At 35.5% G+C, this 18,752-nt stretch overlaps 1 protein-coding gene across 7 annotated transcripts in view; it reads right to left on the reverse strand.

Moving 5' to 3' along the window:
- Positions 1-3,258: 3,258 nt before the first annotated feature.
- The window catches only part of RPS6KA5 (ribosomal protein S6 kinase A5), a 76,992-nt gene continuing 61,498 nt past the window's right edge, over positions 3,259-18,752 (reverse strand). For 5 of the 7 annotated variants that reach the window (XM_027739956.2, XM_027739959.2, XM_027739960.2 and 2 more), the window contains 8 exons: positions 17,715-17,840; positions 16,854-16,987; positions 13,683-13,776; positions 12,289-12,459; positions 8,663-8,854; positions 7,907-8,066; positions 6,734-6,897; positions 3,259-5,761 (listed from right to left, as the gene is read on the reverse strand). In XM_027739956.2, the coding sequence (XP_027595757.1) occupies positions 5,522-5,761; positions 6,734-6,897; positions 7,907-8,066; positions 8,663-8,854; positions 12,289-12,459; positions 13,683-13,776; positions 16,854-16,987; positions 17,715-17,840 (1,281 nt within the window). In that variant the 3' untranslated portion in view covers positions 3,259-5,521. The remainder of the gene's footprint in view (positions 5,762-6,733; positions 6,898-7,906; positions 8,067-8,662; positions 8,855-12,288; positions 12,460-13,682; positions 13,777-16,853; positions 16,988-17,714; positions 17,841-18,752) is intronic. The other 2 variants (XM_039382663.1, XM_039382662.1) reach the window with 1 other exon arrangement.

The raw sequence follows: 18,752 nt of genomic DNA on the forward strand, positions 1-18,752 counted from the left end.
TTCGCACCGTGTTGATGTGACAAAGAATTTCAGAGATGTGCATATTTGTCAGAAACCAAATTTCACTGTGATTTGTTGATAACTGGAATACAATGAGTTAAGGAAATCAATGTCCATGTTGCCACCTTCACATGTAAAAATGACACAGTTTCCAAGAAAAAAAGTTTGTCAGGGTAATCTCTGGGGTTTTTATTCTAAAAGACTTTAAATTAAATGTGGAGGCCATTGCTTCTTTAAAAGCAATGGTGTGCAACCAGAATGTCCTGTAAATTACAGCGAGGCAAAGCACTCAGCATTCCCTTCTTTGCATTTCTTTCCCTCTCTTCACTCCCTGCCCACAATGACACAAGTAATAGCACACCCTGTTCCACTTACTGCAAATTAACACAGCCTGCACCTTTATAACCAGCTGTCATAATCTGTCACCAATTCATTTTTGCCTTCACAACTGCAAAGGTAAAGGTAGAAATTAGAGATGATCTATACTACTGGGACTTTAGCAAAAGTTTTTATCTGACAAGAAATAATTTTGCAGGTTTCTTCCTCTGTTGAGAAAGAGGTCAGTAAAGATATCTGTAAGCATCAAAATTTCCTGCAGGAGCATCTTAATAAGACTGTCAAGGTTGAAAGCCAATGCCAAGTTTTTACTAATTTCTGCCATCCAGATGTAGATTAAAATTAAAGGCCTGTTCTCACTCTGGTATTGAAGTAGATCTCAAGTTTTCCTTTTAATCTGACAGCTTTAACACTGAACTAAGTGACCTGCCATGGCTGCACACCAATGGAACTGGCACAGCAATACATATTAAGTAGAATAGTATAAACACTTGAACTTAGAAGCAGCAGGGATATAGCACCTTGAGCTCTAATTTCTACAATTCCTCTACAATAAACACATCACCAGATACAGTGGGATCCTGTTCCCTCAAGCAGGCATAGCTTCCACAGAGTAACTATTATGTTACTCTGAGTTATTTATTTAAAAAATGAAAACTCATTAAGGAGACACCTGAGAAAAGCTTTGAGGTATTTGCTGCTTTTGTAAAATAATTTAGTTTCTCTTCTCTACTGTATATTGATTTTAAAGGAAAAAAAGCAAGTGTACTGTTACTAACGAGTCAGCTACTACAGACACTATTACCAAGTCACCTCTGGCAGCATGAGTTAGAGACAAATCTTGGGCACTGTTCCTTCTTTGCACCATTGTCTTTAAATACAACTTCCCTCCTCTCTTCTCACTTTCATAAACTCCAAAGACTCTATACTGGAAACTTTTTCAGCATAGCTGAATGTGTCACACAAAATCATACCCATAATTTATGTGAAATGTACTTGATTAGATGTAGATGTAACACCAAATATCAGTAATATGTATTTATATTTTGAACTGGTAACCTTTCCAAGTAGACTTCTTTTGGTTATTCACAAGGTCCAATCCTAAATCCTTAGATTTTCTCCTACTTATGAAAATAAACCTTTGGTCACGTTCATTCTAAGGCAACAAGATATTTCCAAAAAAAGCCCCAAGGAAAATCAGATGAACATAAATGAGATCCCAATTGTAACACTTGATGCTGGATTTGTCAACAAATATCTTTGTATTATTAAGAAAATGGCAACAAATTTGCTATCGGTTTGCAGTTTCATCTGATTGGTTTTTTTAGCAGTTCCTGAGCAATTAAAGAATAGTTCTGTTTTTCTTTCCAGACTTCTGCATACGTTTTTTGAATACAAGGAGATTGGTTGCCAATATTTAAGAGCAATTTTATGTGTGCATATTATGAATTGCTTTCTACTACTGAATAAAGTATTAGTCAGACCAGCCCATAACATCTCCTCTACCTAAATACTTATAATTGTTTCCCAGGCAGTTGCAGATTCCATTTCTATCACAAAGAACATGAAGGCTGTCAAAATATATGGGTTTTCTTCAAATTTACATCATTGCAGGTCTCCTGCATTTCCCCATTTTGCAGCTTCTGGGCACCACAAACAAGACTGCTCCAGCTGGCCCATGGAACTGAAAGCATTGTTTCATTTACTAGTGCAGACCACAGGAATCAGTCTAAGTTTTCTTTTCTACACAGGTGTTCTGAACATTCAGAATCTACTGAATTGAGTGATATATAAAAATGCAGGATGGCAGGCGAGAGCTAGTCAACAGCTCTGCATTTCTTATATTTTTATAGAATCCAGTGCCCTGTGGGTCAAAGAGCAAACTGAGAAGTGCAGACAAAGACCAAAGCAGAATCTCTTTACAGCAGAAATAGACATTATTTTTTGTTCTTTCAATCCAGACTATTCCATCAACTATCTCAACTGAAGGAAGGCAATGTCATGTTTTGCAATGTAAAAAACTGGATACTCAGAAAGGCTGTCATTTATGGGGCAAAGAATGAAGACCACCAACTTAGTAAAAATACCTGGATTGATACTTGAGAAATAACAAAAGAATTCAGTATAATGACCTAATGTTATAAAGATATACCCATGTGTGTGGACACACACACATACTCAGTGACTGCAGAGTTAGAAAATGTGTTTATGCTGGACAACTGGTAATAAAGCTTGCAATTCAGTGTCAGTGATTATTACATGCACATGGAGATAGCCAGGGGAGAAATTTACCCCTGAAAAATCTTTCCAGAAGCCTCTCACCTCTGATTTCCCAATAACATTCTTCCTCTTCTGTGGTAGCCCCACTGTCTGGCCTTCCAACTCTGTGTGAGTCCAGAACTCATTTTTAAATACAAGTTCTCTCAAACAAAGCATATTACTTTAAATTGAGACTTAGACATGCAACACAGCATGTGTGTACATGCATGCACATAATACATGCTTATATTAAAAATATAAGTAGCTTGTGCAACACTTCATTACAACCAATAAACATGTATCATCATTCTATGAATATTTTCTGCCAGGAATTATTCTGTTCTCAGATGACAGAGAATCACAGCTGTACAGGGATCATTATCTTGTTCAGAAAAGTAGCCATGGAAAAGGGCTGAGCCAGTCTGAAGGCTCAATGCATTCTGATGCAATACTGGACTTCCGTGTCACAGTATTACAAATCCACTTGGTATCCAAAAGTTTCTTATATTTAAATGAAATAAAACCAAGATAGCTTTTTGTCATCCTCACTCTGAAGAAAACAAATTCCAAGAACTCCTCCAAGTGCAAACTTCACAAGCAACTTGTTCGCCAATCTCTCGATTCACTTGTGCTGTTTGCATAACAAGCATTAATGGTGGGTTGTTCGTTGTATTTACAGCAAGTTTATTGGGGAGAGGGGAAGTATTCTTTTACAAATGAGCCATGTTCACTATTGAGATTATTTCCAAAGAGAGCATTCAGAAAGCAAACCTGAATATATTACATTGACAATTATTTTTCAATACTTTAACATCGGCCATTTAAAACTGGTTGTGTTATTAGCACATATACTGATCTTTAAATATACTACTTCTACATAAACAGTGCAAATCTCAATATTCACATCAACCTGAAATTAATGCTGCAATTACTGTTGACATTCACATCAAGAAAGTAGTAAACTATTTCACATGAGCAATTCCAAAACCTCAGAATGCCATTATTAATATTAAAGAAACACAGAACAAACATGTTGGGCTTCAAAGCCTTGTTTTGATACACACAATCCCTGTAAACATGGATGTATTGTATTTGTCAATACTGATATCTGATACAATTCTATAAATAAAACCACTGATATAAACAATTCCTATAACCTTATTTTTTTGCATAGGGTTTGGATTAAGGTTACTTTAAGATAGAGCCAGCTGTTAACAAAATCCTCTACTCAATTAGTCTTCCATCACAGAAATTTAGGCATATGACAAGGAGCCCCTCTGACTTCAGCGGAGACTTACACATGTAAGCATTTGCAAAACTGAAGTCATCTTTAGCACTTAAGTTACCTCTAGTCATTGAGAATACAAGCTATAAAAGAGCTCTCCATAAATTTATAAAATATACTGATTTAAAAGTTTATGCTGATGTTTCTGTAAGTCACATTTATGATTCCAAACAGTTATGTACATACTATACTATCACAGTAGGAAATACTTCACTGTAGTACACCACAGTGAACAAGTTGTGAAGCACAGTGTTCAATATAATTTCCCTTTAGTATTCCCAGTGCATAAGTTGTTAACATCTACACTACACAAGGTGCCCAGGTCTAGTATTTGTTATATACAATGTAAAAGCAAGATAGAAGTAGCTTTGCATTTTAAAAGTAAGGAATGAAAACAGTAGGTAATATACAGGGATTCACTCCTGCAAAGTACAGAATTCTCCTTCACAATGACCATAACCACCAAGTACGGTGGATTTCAGGTCATTCAACCCAGTAAAACAGTGCTCAGCACCCTTGTAGGAAGAGAGATCCGAGTGCACTTTATTCTAAAACATCTCCTTTAGATGTTATAAAGTGCAAAAAATAAAACATATATTCTAATATTTTACAGTTACTATTAAACTGCCATATTTGCACAATGCAAAATTCAAATAACTTGGTATACATTTTGTATGGCCCCTATAATAACAGATGTTGAGAAACTGGTGCTTTTGCATCTTTAAAAAAATCTTAGTATTTTAAAGTTATTGTGTAAATATAAAAAGAAAATATAAATTATAACTAATTCTTGAAATAGGTATTTTAACATGTGACCATTTTCCAAAGCATTGAATATGAAATTTAATTTTCTTTTATAGCATTATGTTTTAGAATCTGTAAAACCTTTCAGAAGATAATAACTTCAAAAAAATTTGTATCACAGTACTAGACATCTCATACTAGACATCTCTTATCCTAGATTTATTTAAAAAATAAATTAATTTTAAAAAAAATCTAAGACTTGTATTCTCAGTTGTTTAGAATAAGATATGTGGAGTTACTTTTTAAAACAAAATACGAATTCCAGAACGCTCCATTTTGATCTTAAAATTCAAAGAAATGGGACAGAATGTAACCACAAATTTAAAAGGTCTTAAAGTACTATACTCCTTTGGTGCATTGTACCAATGATTCTTTACATGCACGAAGAATCAAATTCTATAACATTCTTCACAGAGCTGGGTAAAAGCAGAAGATTCAAAAGTTCTATATATGTTACAGAGCTTTCCTTTCTTTGAACAGTGGGGAAAAAACTGGGAGGAAGATTCTGACACTGAGAAACAGTCTTCTTCCAAGCTGTACCACAAGCAGCATAGCTCCTTACCTTGAGCTTGACTGCACACTAGTAATTTAGCCCTAAGAGAACAGAATGTTGTTTGTATAATAGTATTATACCATATCCAGTGATACCAAACTTAATGCTAAAAAGAAATGTATTGAAATACAAAGCTAAAAAGGTATGACTGAAGTACATTTCTAAAGCAACAGACATTCCTGTAGCAGCCTGTCAGCCACAGGGAGGAAGTGTGGGAGAAGAAAACGTAGGTACTACCAAGTTTATAACCACTTTAATCTTCAAGAGAGACCATTCTCCACTTTTCAGTCAGAGAACTGGAAGATGGTTTCCGGGTTATTGCTGTCTGCAGGGTTTGCGGGCTGCAATGTCTTTGTAGGTGTAGTTTTACCATGAGAATGAGAGGAAGAAGAATGTGAACTTTCACTGGAGCTGCTACGTGTCTCTGTGCTTGTACTTGTTTTTTTCATTTTCCTTCTTTTTGCAAGAGGTGCCTTGTCAACATTCTGGAGACAAAATCCTTCCCTTTTGTACTTGTTAAAGGCCTGTTTAAAAATAAAAGGTAACTCTAAGCTTTTCAAGAGGTTTAAGACATTTTATGCCTTGTCACTTATTACGAATGTTCTATGGCAAGTCACAAGATAAACCACAGTTTCTTGACAGAGCGCTACTAGTTCCTATTGTAGCTGTAATAATAACTTTAGTAGCTTTTACGGGTATGAAAGAGCCAATACATCACATTATTAATTGGCATCTTCCCCTCCTTGTTCTTTTTAATTTAGAAGTATTTTTTATTAAGCCTTAACCTATTTAAGACTACATTTTCAGAAACAATACTGTTAAATTACAGTTTTTCTTTCAGCCCAAATTATGTTGCATTATCAGGACCTCTCCAAGTAACAATTATTTTCTTTTTGTCTCCTTCCTTCTAAGTGTCCGCAAGCATTTCTGCATAAATCTGCTCAATTTTGGCTTATTCTCTGTAGAAGGTATCATGAGAATCAAGAATATGTTTGTATAATACAGCTGCAGTTCAAATGGTTTTAGTAAACATAAAATAGTAGATAAGCAAGTCCATTAAAAAGGATCTATGATATAAAAAACATGAACTACACAGGTTCCAGAAATTTTACTTCAAATTTTTAACCTCAAGAACAAAAAGTCAAACAGTTTCTTAAGTTAAATATAAAGTTTTTCTCTTTTTTTCATAAAAGTTTGAAGACCTTTTAATAGATTCCTCTAAGAAACAAAGTATTTTTAATAGCTCTTTTATGAACAGCTGTCCCTCAGTCCTCAAGTGCTCATGAATATAAATATCTTCGAGAAATTTAATTTTGCTTCATCATTTATATTTTCATGTACTCCAGAGATGTTACATATTAAGGAAAAAAAATCCAGGTATAAGCAAACACTGAATTTTAAGGACAGATATGTCTTGTTATTAAGAGAAAACATACATGAATCCAGATTACACATTACAAAATATAGCACATGACATAAAATTTCTTAGAACTTACATGAAAAGTGGCTTTGACATATGTGTGCACTGCAGCTCCTGAAGAGCCCAAGTTATCAGGTGTCATCAGAGGGTTGGATGACAGCTGGCTGCCGTCCTGAAGCCATTCATTGTATCTCAGGCTGGACATTTTAATTCTTTTGTTTGGATCCACTGTTAGAAGTCCTAATAGAAACATATTATACTCTTTTGAACTGTGATCTATTTATCTTCATTTAATTGAAAAAGCAAATATTTATTACGAAAATCTCATACATTGCGTTGATAAGTAACTAATGTCAATATTTGTCCTGGGTATGCCAATATTTATCCTAGATAAGGCTCGCACAATGTTAGACTATCATCCGCTCCAGAGGAATCACTAAACACAAGAAATTGATATTTAACTGTTTGATAAGTCTCATCTCTTTTCACACCAACTCAGAACTATCAAATGATTTCTTCACTTAAAACCTGTCTGGGATGAAGTTCAAGAGAGTAAGCCTCAGATTCCCTGAACACTCCACTTAAGTCTGAATCTGGAAATCCCTACATTTTTGGCAGAAAAATTCCTTACAAGCCTACTTCTACAGAAATTCAGAACTCCATCTAAGTAGAAATAGGATTGGTGTCTAGCTCATGCTGAAAACATAATTAGATGCTCAAAAGCTTAAGGGAAACCAAAAGCATGGCAAATGTGAATGAAGCAGTTCAGAAATACAGTAAGTACTCTTGGCACATAGATTAAAAAATAGGCAAAGGGAAAAATATAGTAATAAATTAATTTCTGCAAAAGCTTAGCTTTTAAGACAATTATCTCATAAGCTGTTCTGGTTTTTTAGAAAAGCAAAAATAACATAAAAGAAAAACTCTGCTTTTGTTTTAAAATGTTTTAAAACAGTGAGTTCACTTTTTCTGAAGCTCTTCAGTTCCTTCTAACCCCACCAACCTTCCTATCAGCATCTCGCCACATTAGAAAGCTCTGCTATGTGTACAAACAATTTGTAACGCAGACTGATGTGTCCACCTCAACCCACAGTTTGTATTAGGGGTCAGTACACAGCTCAAGCTGTGGATACTGCTCTGAGAGGTTGACAGTCTGCTGCTGATTCCAGCATCCAAATATTGTATGGTTCTCCAATTTTACATTTTGAGACAGAAATATAAGGTACATGAAATACTTGTGAACACGTACCTCGAATTAGCTCTTTAGCCTCTTCAGAAACATTTTTCCAAGCTTCTCCTTCAAAGGAAAATTCTCCCTTTTTAATTTTCTTCATAATTTCCAATGCACTGGTACATGTTAAACTTCTGTCTTGAGACTGAAATGGTACCTGTCCTGATAGCATTGTGTACTGTCATGATAACAAAAGCAGCATTAACAAACACAGTATATTTATGGACAACTCTATTACTAAATATGGAGGGCTGTTGTTTGCATCACCAGAGCTATGCAATAAAATCTGGACCGGCATAACTTCGAGGCTATAGAAAACTTTAAGTTTGCAAGTCTTTCTCTGGAGTCGTTGTTAGAAAAAACAGTTGTATGTTTCAAGAAGCTATGAACAACACATATTCCTACCTCACTTATATCTACTGTAATTAATTTTCTGTAAATCAGGATGCAGGTCGATTCCTTCCCTGAACTGAAACTGTAAAAAGATTATATGGATGCCTGTAAAATCTCCTAACAAGAATAACTCTTTTTGAGAACCTGACTGCATCAAGTAACTTTTCCATTCCCAGAAGTGTTAAATTTAATTTGCTACTTAGGGAAAAAAATCTCCACCCCTGGAAAACATCTGTCTTTGGAACCTATTATTTTTGCAGTAATATTTTCACCAGACTTGAATTCAGCATGTTTATGTCTGAAATCATGTCAAATCCTTTGCATTTTAATAAAAAGTAGATACAAGCAATAAAGTTATAGTTAAAAACCTCAATCACTTACCAAAATGACTCCCAAACTCCACAGATCACAAGACTCGTCATAACCATTGTGATTCAAGAGCTCTGGGGCAGCATAATGAAGAGTAAAACATGGAGTCTTCAGAGGCTGATTATCAGGTGGTTTCAAACGAGCAAAGCCAAAATCAATTATTTTTATTTCTGAATTATCAGTTTCATCTGTAAATAGTAAATTCTGAAAAGTAAAGACAAAATCAATGCCAGCACTGGGTAGAAAATTGATTATAATTATTTTTCTACATTTATTACTACAGAAAACTTGACATTATCTACAGGAAAGGGGAACTGGGAGACACTGGGGGAAAAAAACAGAAAAGTAGAAATAATGGTACTCTGGGTTGTAAGAAAATGTGATGTGTTTAATCTGCAACCTGCATACCTGCAAGTCAGGGCAGTTCTGTCAGAGATTATTAATGAAAATCAATATGTAGCAGAGAACAGTGGGGAAAAGAATTCAGAGAACACTGACAAGAAAAAAAAGTGAAGACATCAAAATGTCTGGAGATGGAGAATTGCCTTCTTCCTCAAACAAAAGCAAATTTTCTTAAGCTTCCCCATTATTCTGGCATGTTGTGAATGATAGCTTTCTTGTGTGGGGGACTCCTGTTGCATGTCTTGTTTTGTGACTGAACAGTCTTTGGTCCTCAAGTGGTAACACACTGAAGCCACATTGCCCTGAGCACAATAATGCAAAAGAGCAAAGTGAAAGTGAAGGATGGTGGTAACAAGGTGCCCCTTGGGATAAAGTGGTGCTATAAAGGGCCCCAACAATTCAGCAATTGTACAGATGAGGTGCCTTTGGCATGGACGGCAAAGTCAACACGTGTTGTGGAAGTGACGTGGGACCAACGGCATTCGAGCACTGAAAGTCACACAACAGTCCAACCTCAAACCTCCTCCTTACACCAAGGTAAAGAGGCACTGGTATAGCGGTCCCTCAGAATTCCAGCTATACTGACTGCAATGTGGCACCTTGGACTTGAAGACAGACAGGTTGTTATCCGTTTGGAAGATTTAAGACAATCTGCTTCTTTTTTTCCCCCTGAGTATTTATATTTGTCAAGAAAGATACAAGAAAGAAGCTAAGTCTTAGAAGAACTGTCTGAGGCCAAGACAAATTAAAAACTAATTCTACTCCTCCCATCAACTTCTTGAGAGAAGAGCATAATTTTGCTATTGCCTTTACTGTTTAATCTATGAATGCTAGAAAAAGTCTTAGTATTATAAATCCTAGAGCCCTATCTAATTTTGTAATACAAGAGGTGAATGACTTACACAAAGTAATTTAATTTCGAACTCATTAACAAGGGTTAAAAAATAATTGCTAGACTGCCAGCAGATCAATAAGGAGAACCAGAGAGCATTCATTATGGATAAAAGAAAATAACTTCTACAGAACATTTTAGTATTTTTCCATTCTGTACTGCTGTCATAGCTTAATGCACATTCAGAAAAATCAGTTTTTAATTTTAAAATGTGCAAAATGGATCTGAAGGAAGCCTAGTTTCAGCAAAAATATTAATACAACAAGGATGAGGGATTAATATAATTGTCTTTTTTCTATGGTGCTGTTATATAGTCAACACGTAAATGAAGAATGAGTAACATTGGGTTAAAAAGACCTTCTTAAGATAAAAATTAAATTGGCTATGCACAGAGAGAAAGGTACAGTCCAAGTGTCTTAAGTTGGGTTCAGATTTCGCTGTTGATTGGGTAAATAAAGTATGTTTCACAACCTCCCTGCTTCCGTATTTACAGCTATATTCCACATATAGTTTAAGGATATATAAACAACACTATCTCTGTCTTGTTAGGTTTTGTTCTAATACCTCTAGAACTCACTTTACATATTAATGGTCACTTCACAGAAACAGTTCTCTAATCCTCTACTGAGAGGCTTAAAACGGTCATATATGCTACACAAATTCTTTATTCCTACTTTCTATCCAGTACTTTTCCTCTGTTTTGCAGAACCATATATATAATCAAATTACTACTGCTAAACAGAAGACTTTCCCAGTTCATGCAATTAAAAAAGTCTCATCCTTAGACATTTAACCAGTCGTATTTTTAAAAATAGATTTATCAGTAGCACATTAGATGTCAAAGTTGAACATCAAACAAAACTGACTGGAATTCTTAGAAAAGCAGCAGAAATTCCCGTATAGCTTTTTACAGAAAGGTGCACTAACTACATCTATACTGGGAAGCCTGCCTATCTCCTACTAAGTTCATGTTGGAAACTAAAATAGTAACTTTCAAAACAACAAGCAGGAAGGAGGCAGCAGGTTAAGTCCAATTTTGTGGAGGCCATGGATTCTGCAAGCTGTTTGCTAACCCTTCATTACTTGGACTTCCTGGACTTCTGTTCTTGAACGTAATGTAGAACTGAAGACTGCCTAATTTACCATGCAACTGAAGCTCTGCTTTATTCTGTCTTTATATTCAAGATGGTAGTAAGACTAAAATGATGAGAATAGAAGAGAGAAAGGGGTTTTGGGTTTTGACTTTTTAATAATTACTCGTTTCAAAAGCTAGTTTCTTTCCCTGATGATGTGACTCTCGAAAAAAGTTTCTCTGATGACTTTTTCAACTCACATATTAGAATTTCACAATAGTTCCTCTTTGTTTATCTGTTTACTTAAAACAGGAGCTTCTTTCAAACTCATATATTTTGGATTGATTTTCAAAAATAGTTTAAATATCAACACCTAGCAGACTTCTTTATCTGTTGAATTAGAATTACTACAAAATACTAAGTCATATAGCAGAAGGTACATTACAAAATGATAACATCAGTAGGTATGGTGGATTATTTTTTAACTTCAGCTACAAAAGGAGTAGCTATTTTCTATACAATATAACATCCTTACTGGACGAACTAACATCAATTTACACTATTCTCAGGCTTGAGAAAACTAACACATATCCAAGGCCATTGCTGGCAAAAAAACCCAAGAAAAAATTGGGTCCAGGAAGCAGAACAAAGGCAGTGGTCAACATCACCATAGTAAACAGAATTGTCTGGAAGGCAAGATGTTGCTGCACAAAAAAAATATCAGAACAAGTAATTATTGAAAAACAGATATTAAAAAATGTTTCTTTTGGGAAACTACTGAACTCACTGAACTCAAATCACACATCTTTATTAGCTGACTGCATAAGTTTGTGGTTCATTTTGTGCTTAACTGGAACAGAAGACAGTACAAGGGTGTCACAGTTACATCCAAAAGAAGCCCTGCTGAGGGAATTAAGGTCAAACCAAGGGAGAAAATGTACAGGGAAAGTATCCAAGCAACGTAGCTCTCTGCTTATAAACTGTTTCATACAATAAATACACACCAGTAAAAATTGTCCCCAAATAGGTAAAGAATATTTTTGAACAAGTTAAGAGTACAGATTGCTTACAGAACTAAACATGTTTCCTAACAGTTACTTTTACCTATGAACAGAAAAATATCTACAGAATTTACCAAGTAAAAGCAGTAACATTTTATTAAAAATACAGAAGTAGAAAACTCTGTAATAAAAGCTGGAGAAACAGAGACACATCACATTCCAGATATTTAATAATTTATTGTCTTAACATATATATGCAAGTCACTATACCTCAGGTTTCAGATCTCTGTGGACTACTCCTACATCGTGCATGTGGCTCACTGCTGAAACAAGTCTGCGCATAATGTGACTGGCTTCAGTCTCACTGAAATGTTTCTTTTTCTGAATACGCTCAAGCAATTCTCCTCCCTTCAGCAATTCCATTACTAGAAATGTGTGAAGCTGAAACAATAAAGAAAAATACAGCATGTTAGAAATTTAACATTACAAACCAACGTTCATTCAAGATGTAGGTGCTAATCTGACAGGTTCTCCACGTTTGAAGAAATAACATTACTGCTTGTAGCAATTTGGAAGGCCAAAAACAACTTGCATCTCAGATGCACTTTCCCCATCAATCTCATTTAGATTGAAGAACGATAATGTCTTTGCCATGTCCACCCATATTTATTTAAAAAAACACAATACCATTAGCTACATTTGTAGAGAGACGAAATGTCTTTACTTAGGCTAACAAATAAAGCTGGAAAAAGCTAGACTTTTGCCCTTCAGCCTGTTCTGATGCAGAGATACATATCTATTAATATGCATAAGGAGCTAACCACCTAATTAAATCCTTTAAAAGCACCCTGAAACTTCACTAGGAAATCGTCTCAGCTCATTTTAGAAGTGCTCCACACGACCTCTCTGCTGGTCCTTGTATAAACTGCATGAGGAGGACAGACTGGGATAGGAGGAGAGGCAAGAGACCTCACGTTCCATTACAGAATCATAGACTAGAATCACAAAGTAGTTTATGTTAGAAGAGAGCTCTACAGGACATCTGGTCCAAAACCCCAGCTCAGACCAGGGCCAACTTCCAATTCAGATCAAATTACGGTTTATTACATGTTGTGGAGTCTGCATCACATAAAGGAAAAAGACAATTATGGTACGTAAATAAACTGATCTTAATATATTTTCAAATAGAGGCTCTACTTTCACATTTGGTAATTTGGCAAGCTATTTAGTTATCTCCATTGAGTTACTAATATGTAAAAAAAAAAAATGCTAGCTGTATAATCTTCCTATGCATGATTTCCAAACCAATTCACCAATACTGTTTTAAAATTTATGACAACCCTAGGAGAAAAGTGATTAGACACCTCAGTATCATAGATGTGAAACTGTGCAATGAATATACTGCATGATGATTCACAAAGACAGCCAAGGCCAGAACCACAAACACAATCCAAGACTAATTTTTACACATACTTTTGATTTGCTAGAGTAACTGCAAGTTTGCTTGAATGTAGAACTTCTGCTTCATCTTCTATACTGACTAGACAAAAGCCCTAGGAAAAACGTTGCCTTCACAGTTACAGTTATGCTTAACTCCTAAAAGTTCTTGGGAAAACACATGGCAATGTGTTTGGTAGGTGCTGATTACAGTTTCTTCAAAATACCTGGTCATGAAAAACTTCATGTAACTTCACTACATTCGGATGTCCTTCGCAGAGTTTCAGGGCTGTTATTTCTCTCTGGGTGTTGGCTTCCATTCTAGAAAAATTGAGCAGTCATTTTGTACCCATTTTATTAAGCAAATTGCATGTTCAAAGCGTTAGACCTATTTTTTAATTGCTTTAGTACAATTAAAGGTATATTCAAAGTAAGCTGAGAAAACTTGCCACATAACTCTGCAATTTAGATTATTAAAAAACCACAGGGAAATCAAACAATGTTTTTAATGCAATTGCAACTTGCTACAGCAAAAGCTGATGTGATGTTACAGAATATTTTCTATCTAAAACTAACCTTTCCCTTAGTCCAGGGAAATCTGACTTCACTTATGTTGCTACAAAGTTAGTTCACTTTTATCTTGGCCAAATCATTTTCCATTCTTAAAGGAGACAAGTATTTCCAAAGTGGTATGGAAACTATGAGCTCTACTAGGAAAAAAGAGTAACATCATCTATATATGAATTGTGTTATACAAATGAACCCCTAAACAGGCCATTGCAAAAATCTGAAATGGAAGAAATAAGAAGAGACTATCTCCAGAGCAAAACTCATGGTATAAATTCTCTTTCAAGCACTGAAATCTATAGCCAAAAAAAATGAACATGGTGATCATTATAAAAACTATGTGAATGGTGACAGATCAGAACACTTTTTCCCACTAGTTAGATATGTTGATCTATTTTTAGTAAATAATGCCTGAAAATTTTTGCCAAAACTCTCTCCAAGAAAGTCTAACCCTGTGCTGACTTAAGAGAATGGCCTTATGGATAACACAGAATCTCTCTCACTACACATGTTCTTAGCTTTTGGTTGCCTTTTTCCCCCCCTAATTAGGATGAGAACTACAATGAGAATTCTGTGCAAGAGAATTCCGTTTTTCTGCAGGTTTCATATAATGAATGAATAAACTAAGCTGTTTCACCTGCTGCTGAAGTTGTTTAAATTGAAAGTGGCTTCAGGTCCTTAAGAAATTAAAAAACCTGACTCACACAGTTTTTCCCCCTAAACTATCAGAAGGAAGTGAACCTTGAAAACAGATGAAAAAGGTTCAGTATCATGAACATAAACCTTCGAAATTTGTACATGGACTTTTCTGAGTATTTCCCCTCCATAAATAGTTACCATCTCATGAAAAACAAATGGGAAGTTCTAAAACAATAACTCAAGCAAGTTTACAGGAGCCCACTGTTTGAGTGGTCTTCAGACACACAGATAAATCTCAAATTGTTGGCTGGAAGCAGGTCCAGCACTACTAACAAAACAAAGCAACACCACAGAGGAACTCTTCATCTGAGCTTTCACCTCAAGTATCACGAAAGGGTTTCCCTAGGTGTAAGATTCCCTTTTTGGGCACATTTGGTCAGTAGGAGTGAAAGATTGACTTTGAGGCAAAGAAGATGCTAGAAACTCATTACACTTTTCCTTTTAGCAAGATTTACCGGTGTGATCCTCAGAGCAATATTATTTACAGTTTCTTATTCGAGCTGTTTTTTGTCCAACTATTGAGAGTATGAGTTTACTGCTACCCCTAAATACTGCACAAACATGCTCTGACTCTGCTCACAGCCTACATTCCTAAAAAAAAAAAAAACCTCTGTGTACAGACCACTTCTTACCTTCATTTAGCCTGATCTACCAAGATGAAAGAGAAAGAGCAAAAGAACCCATGAGTAATATCATCTAGGGACATAATTCCTCAAAGTTTAGTTCTAGGGGAAAAGTCAATACCACTGTGCCCACTGTTATCCAAGACAACATATCCATTACATTAAGAGATGCGAGTTACTAACCTACAGCTCCGCAGGTACCACAGAAAAAAAATTTTGAGTGTAGACACATGGCAGAGATTTTCACATTAAAATGTCCAATGTAGGTGTCTACTGCATACTACTGTTCAAGGTCTCATTATAATGACTGAAATTCTAGTTAACCAATCTTACAGGGTGAACTAAATCACCATAACATACATACCTAGAGTAGGATTCAGTGGCCTAAGCATAGGAGAGCCTGGGAGATGACATCAGCCATGAAGACATCTACAAAAAGGTAGTAGTCACAAGACTGATGGAAACTGGAGAACAGAGAAGACACCAACAGATGCTAAAATGGCACTACGCAGATGTCTATGTTTAAGTTACTGAATCCCACTTCTAGTGCCAGGTCATTCAAGTTTCTCTGTAGACTCCACTAACAGTTTTAGGCGGGCCTCTATTAAATTAGCAGACTTCAGAAAAGTGACTCAGACACCTACACTTAGGTTTCTTATTCTTGAACTTATCCTATTCAAACAGCATGTGATGAAACACTTAAGTCTGGTGGACAGCTTCTTCTAGGGTCTGGAAAAACAGAGGTACAGCCAAATGCCTTGGAGAAGAGATCACTGTGAACTATCATTCCGATAGCAGAACATTTATACTTTCCCCTTCCTGCCAGCATTCTACAACACACTAGGGACATATTTACTAATGAACACTGCAAAATGAAGGCAAAATTCCATCTGCTTCTCAAAGAATCCTTCATCTTTATTTTTCTCTAGGCAGAAACTGAGGTATCCATTCTGGAAGAAGACCAGTTGATACCCGTGTACAAAGCAAGTCAGCTGCCTTCATTTGGATGTTCTCTTCAGAACACCCAGGAAACAAAATGCAACTTACAACTGCAAAGTCTAGTTCCATCCACACAATTAGATAGATCTGAGGCAACCCACACTACAGATCCCTCTTAAAAGCAGTATCCTAGGCAATCAAATGGGCTGCTTAGGAGAGGGAGCTAGCATAAGCCTACGTTCAGTTCACTTAAGTCTAAAGATAGAAAAACCTTAAACCTTACTTTGTTAGGAGTACAATTAGGGGAAGGGTAGAATACAACTAGGAACCAGAAAGGTACTTTTTAGGTTTCTTCCTGTGTCCTCCCCAACAAGAATAACATTTTGTTTCAAAAGACTCTCAGAATTTTTTTAAAGGTCATAAGGATACAGTAAGTTTCTGTAGATTCATAGAACAGAAAATAATTTTCAAGTTATTTTTCTACTTCCAAAAATGTAGTGAACATTATTCTAATCCATGGGTGACAGTAAGCAAAGAAAATATTTTTATTGTCTTATAGAATATTTATACCTTTTGCTAATTATTTTTACTGCATACTCTTGGCTAGTTTTCTTGTGTAAGCACTTTCGACAAATGGAAAAACTTCCTTCTCCCAATGGTTTCTCTTTCAGATCCAGTTCATAATGATGATAAAATGGAGAGTCCTGTTAGGAAACTGTCTGTATTTAGTTTTGCAGAATACTTGTAGTATACACAGTCAAAGACAAAGTAAAATTTCGTGAGAATTTTTCATCTATATTTAAAATTGTAAAAGAGCTCTCTTTTTAATAAAATATATAATCTTAACTTCTATTTAATAAAATGCATAAATATTATTCTAACAATCAAAGAGTAAGGCTTATGTTACATTAAACAAACATAATCACTAAATAAATCATTACTACTACAATAGCTGAAGATACAAAATATTCAGACAAACAGGATCAAAGATGGCCATACATACATTTATCCACAAAACTATGCACTCGTTTGAAGACATCACGATAGCATGTGTTCTTAAAAGGCTTCACACAACTATACACTCTTTTGGGTAAACATATCAAAGAAAGAATTCTGATATAATTAACGGTTTCAAAAATATCTACAATGGTTGGCTGAATAAGAGCTATCAGGAATCATACTATTATTAACTCCATACTTCATTCTTCTGGGAAACTAGACAATCATCTCATTTTTCAGATTAAATGTCAACCACTTAATAGTATCACATGCAAGTTAGATGCTTGGATCATCGGAGGAGCCATTACAGAGAGCTGATAAAAGAACGATGACTGTTTTGTAATCTGTAGCCTAGCTTGTGATTGCTGCTTGGGAATTCATACATAGTTCCAAGGTACACCTAATTAATTTAGTTCTTGATATTATTATTACCTTCATCATAGCACTTCTGGCAATAGTTGTAGTTCCAGGTCGTTCATCCCCCATATAAAACTGGAGAGGATCTACTGTAGCTGCATTGCGTTTAAACAAAATAGAAGGTGCAACGAAAGAATATCCCTATGAAATTAAAACATCAGAAAAGGGCATGGTTTGATATTGCTGCACATTAATTATCATAATACATATGAAACATTAGAAGTTTCAGAAGAATTTTTCAAAGAAATCAGAATTTTCGTACCATAGAACAGAAACTATAACTGGTTCATTGATGGTTAGATATCACTCCGTTCAACATGAACAGGTATGTTCCTGGAATCAGTTATATTCTTCTCCATAGTTTAAGATAAAACAATAATACTACAAGAACTCTCATAATTAATGCTAATCTGATTCAGCTTGAATTGTTTTACAATAGTGATAAAGGCTCATAATTCAAATTAGCCAGCTTCCCAGGACACCTTAAAGTTAAGGCATGAAATAGTTTTTATGTTGTGATGTAAGCATCAAACCATTGCAAATGGCTAAACAATATAAGCTTCATATTAATGATGTGCCTAGTTTGAGTATAACAAGAACAGCTGTGACTACCACCATAGAGTGGTGACATGCATAAATTGCTTACTACAGTCACTACAAATCTAACAACTTCCAATATACATTCCTGTACACTAAGAATTAAGCTGCTCAAACACAGACAATAAAAAACAACAAAGCACAAGGAGGGGGAGAAGAGAAAGCAATCCAAACTGTTCTTCACCTCTGCAGCTCTGGTACCAAGTTAACTGCACATGAGCTGTTTCTACCTACCTATTTTTCATCTAGACTGTACAATCTAAGAAGGGATCATTCTTAACAGCACGCAGTCTAGTAATTAGAGCACTCCTACAAAACGTGGAAGACCTACTTTCAACTCTGCAGGTAGCTCCCACTTTCCAAAGGAATACTTCAACTAGTGCATAATATGGAAATGGGTGAACTACATGACTGTTGCTCAAGCTGGTAGCCCAGGCTGATGGAGTCAAGATGACA

This window comes from Pipra filicauda, unplaced genomic scaffold (assembly GCF_003945595.2).
Source record: "Pipra filicauda isolate LSUMZ 115617 unplaced genomic scaffold, ASM394559v2 scaffold27_size4233163_pilon, whole genome shotgun sequence".
Lineage (NCBI taxonomy): Eukaryota > Metazoa > Chordata > Aves > Passeriformes > Pipridae > Pipra > Pipra filicauda.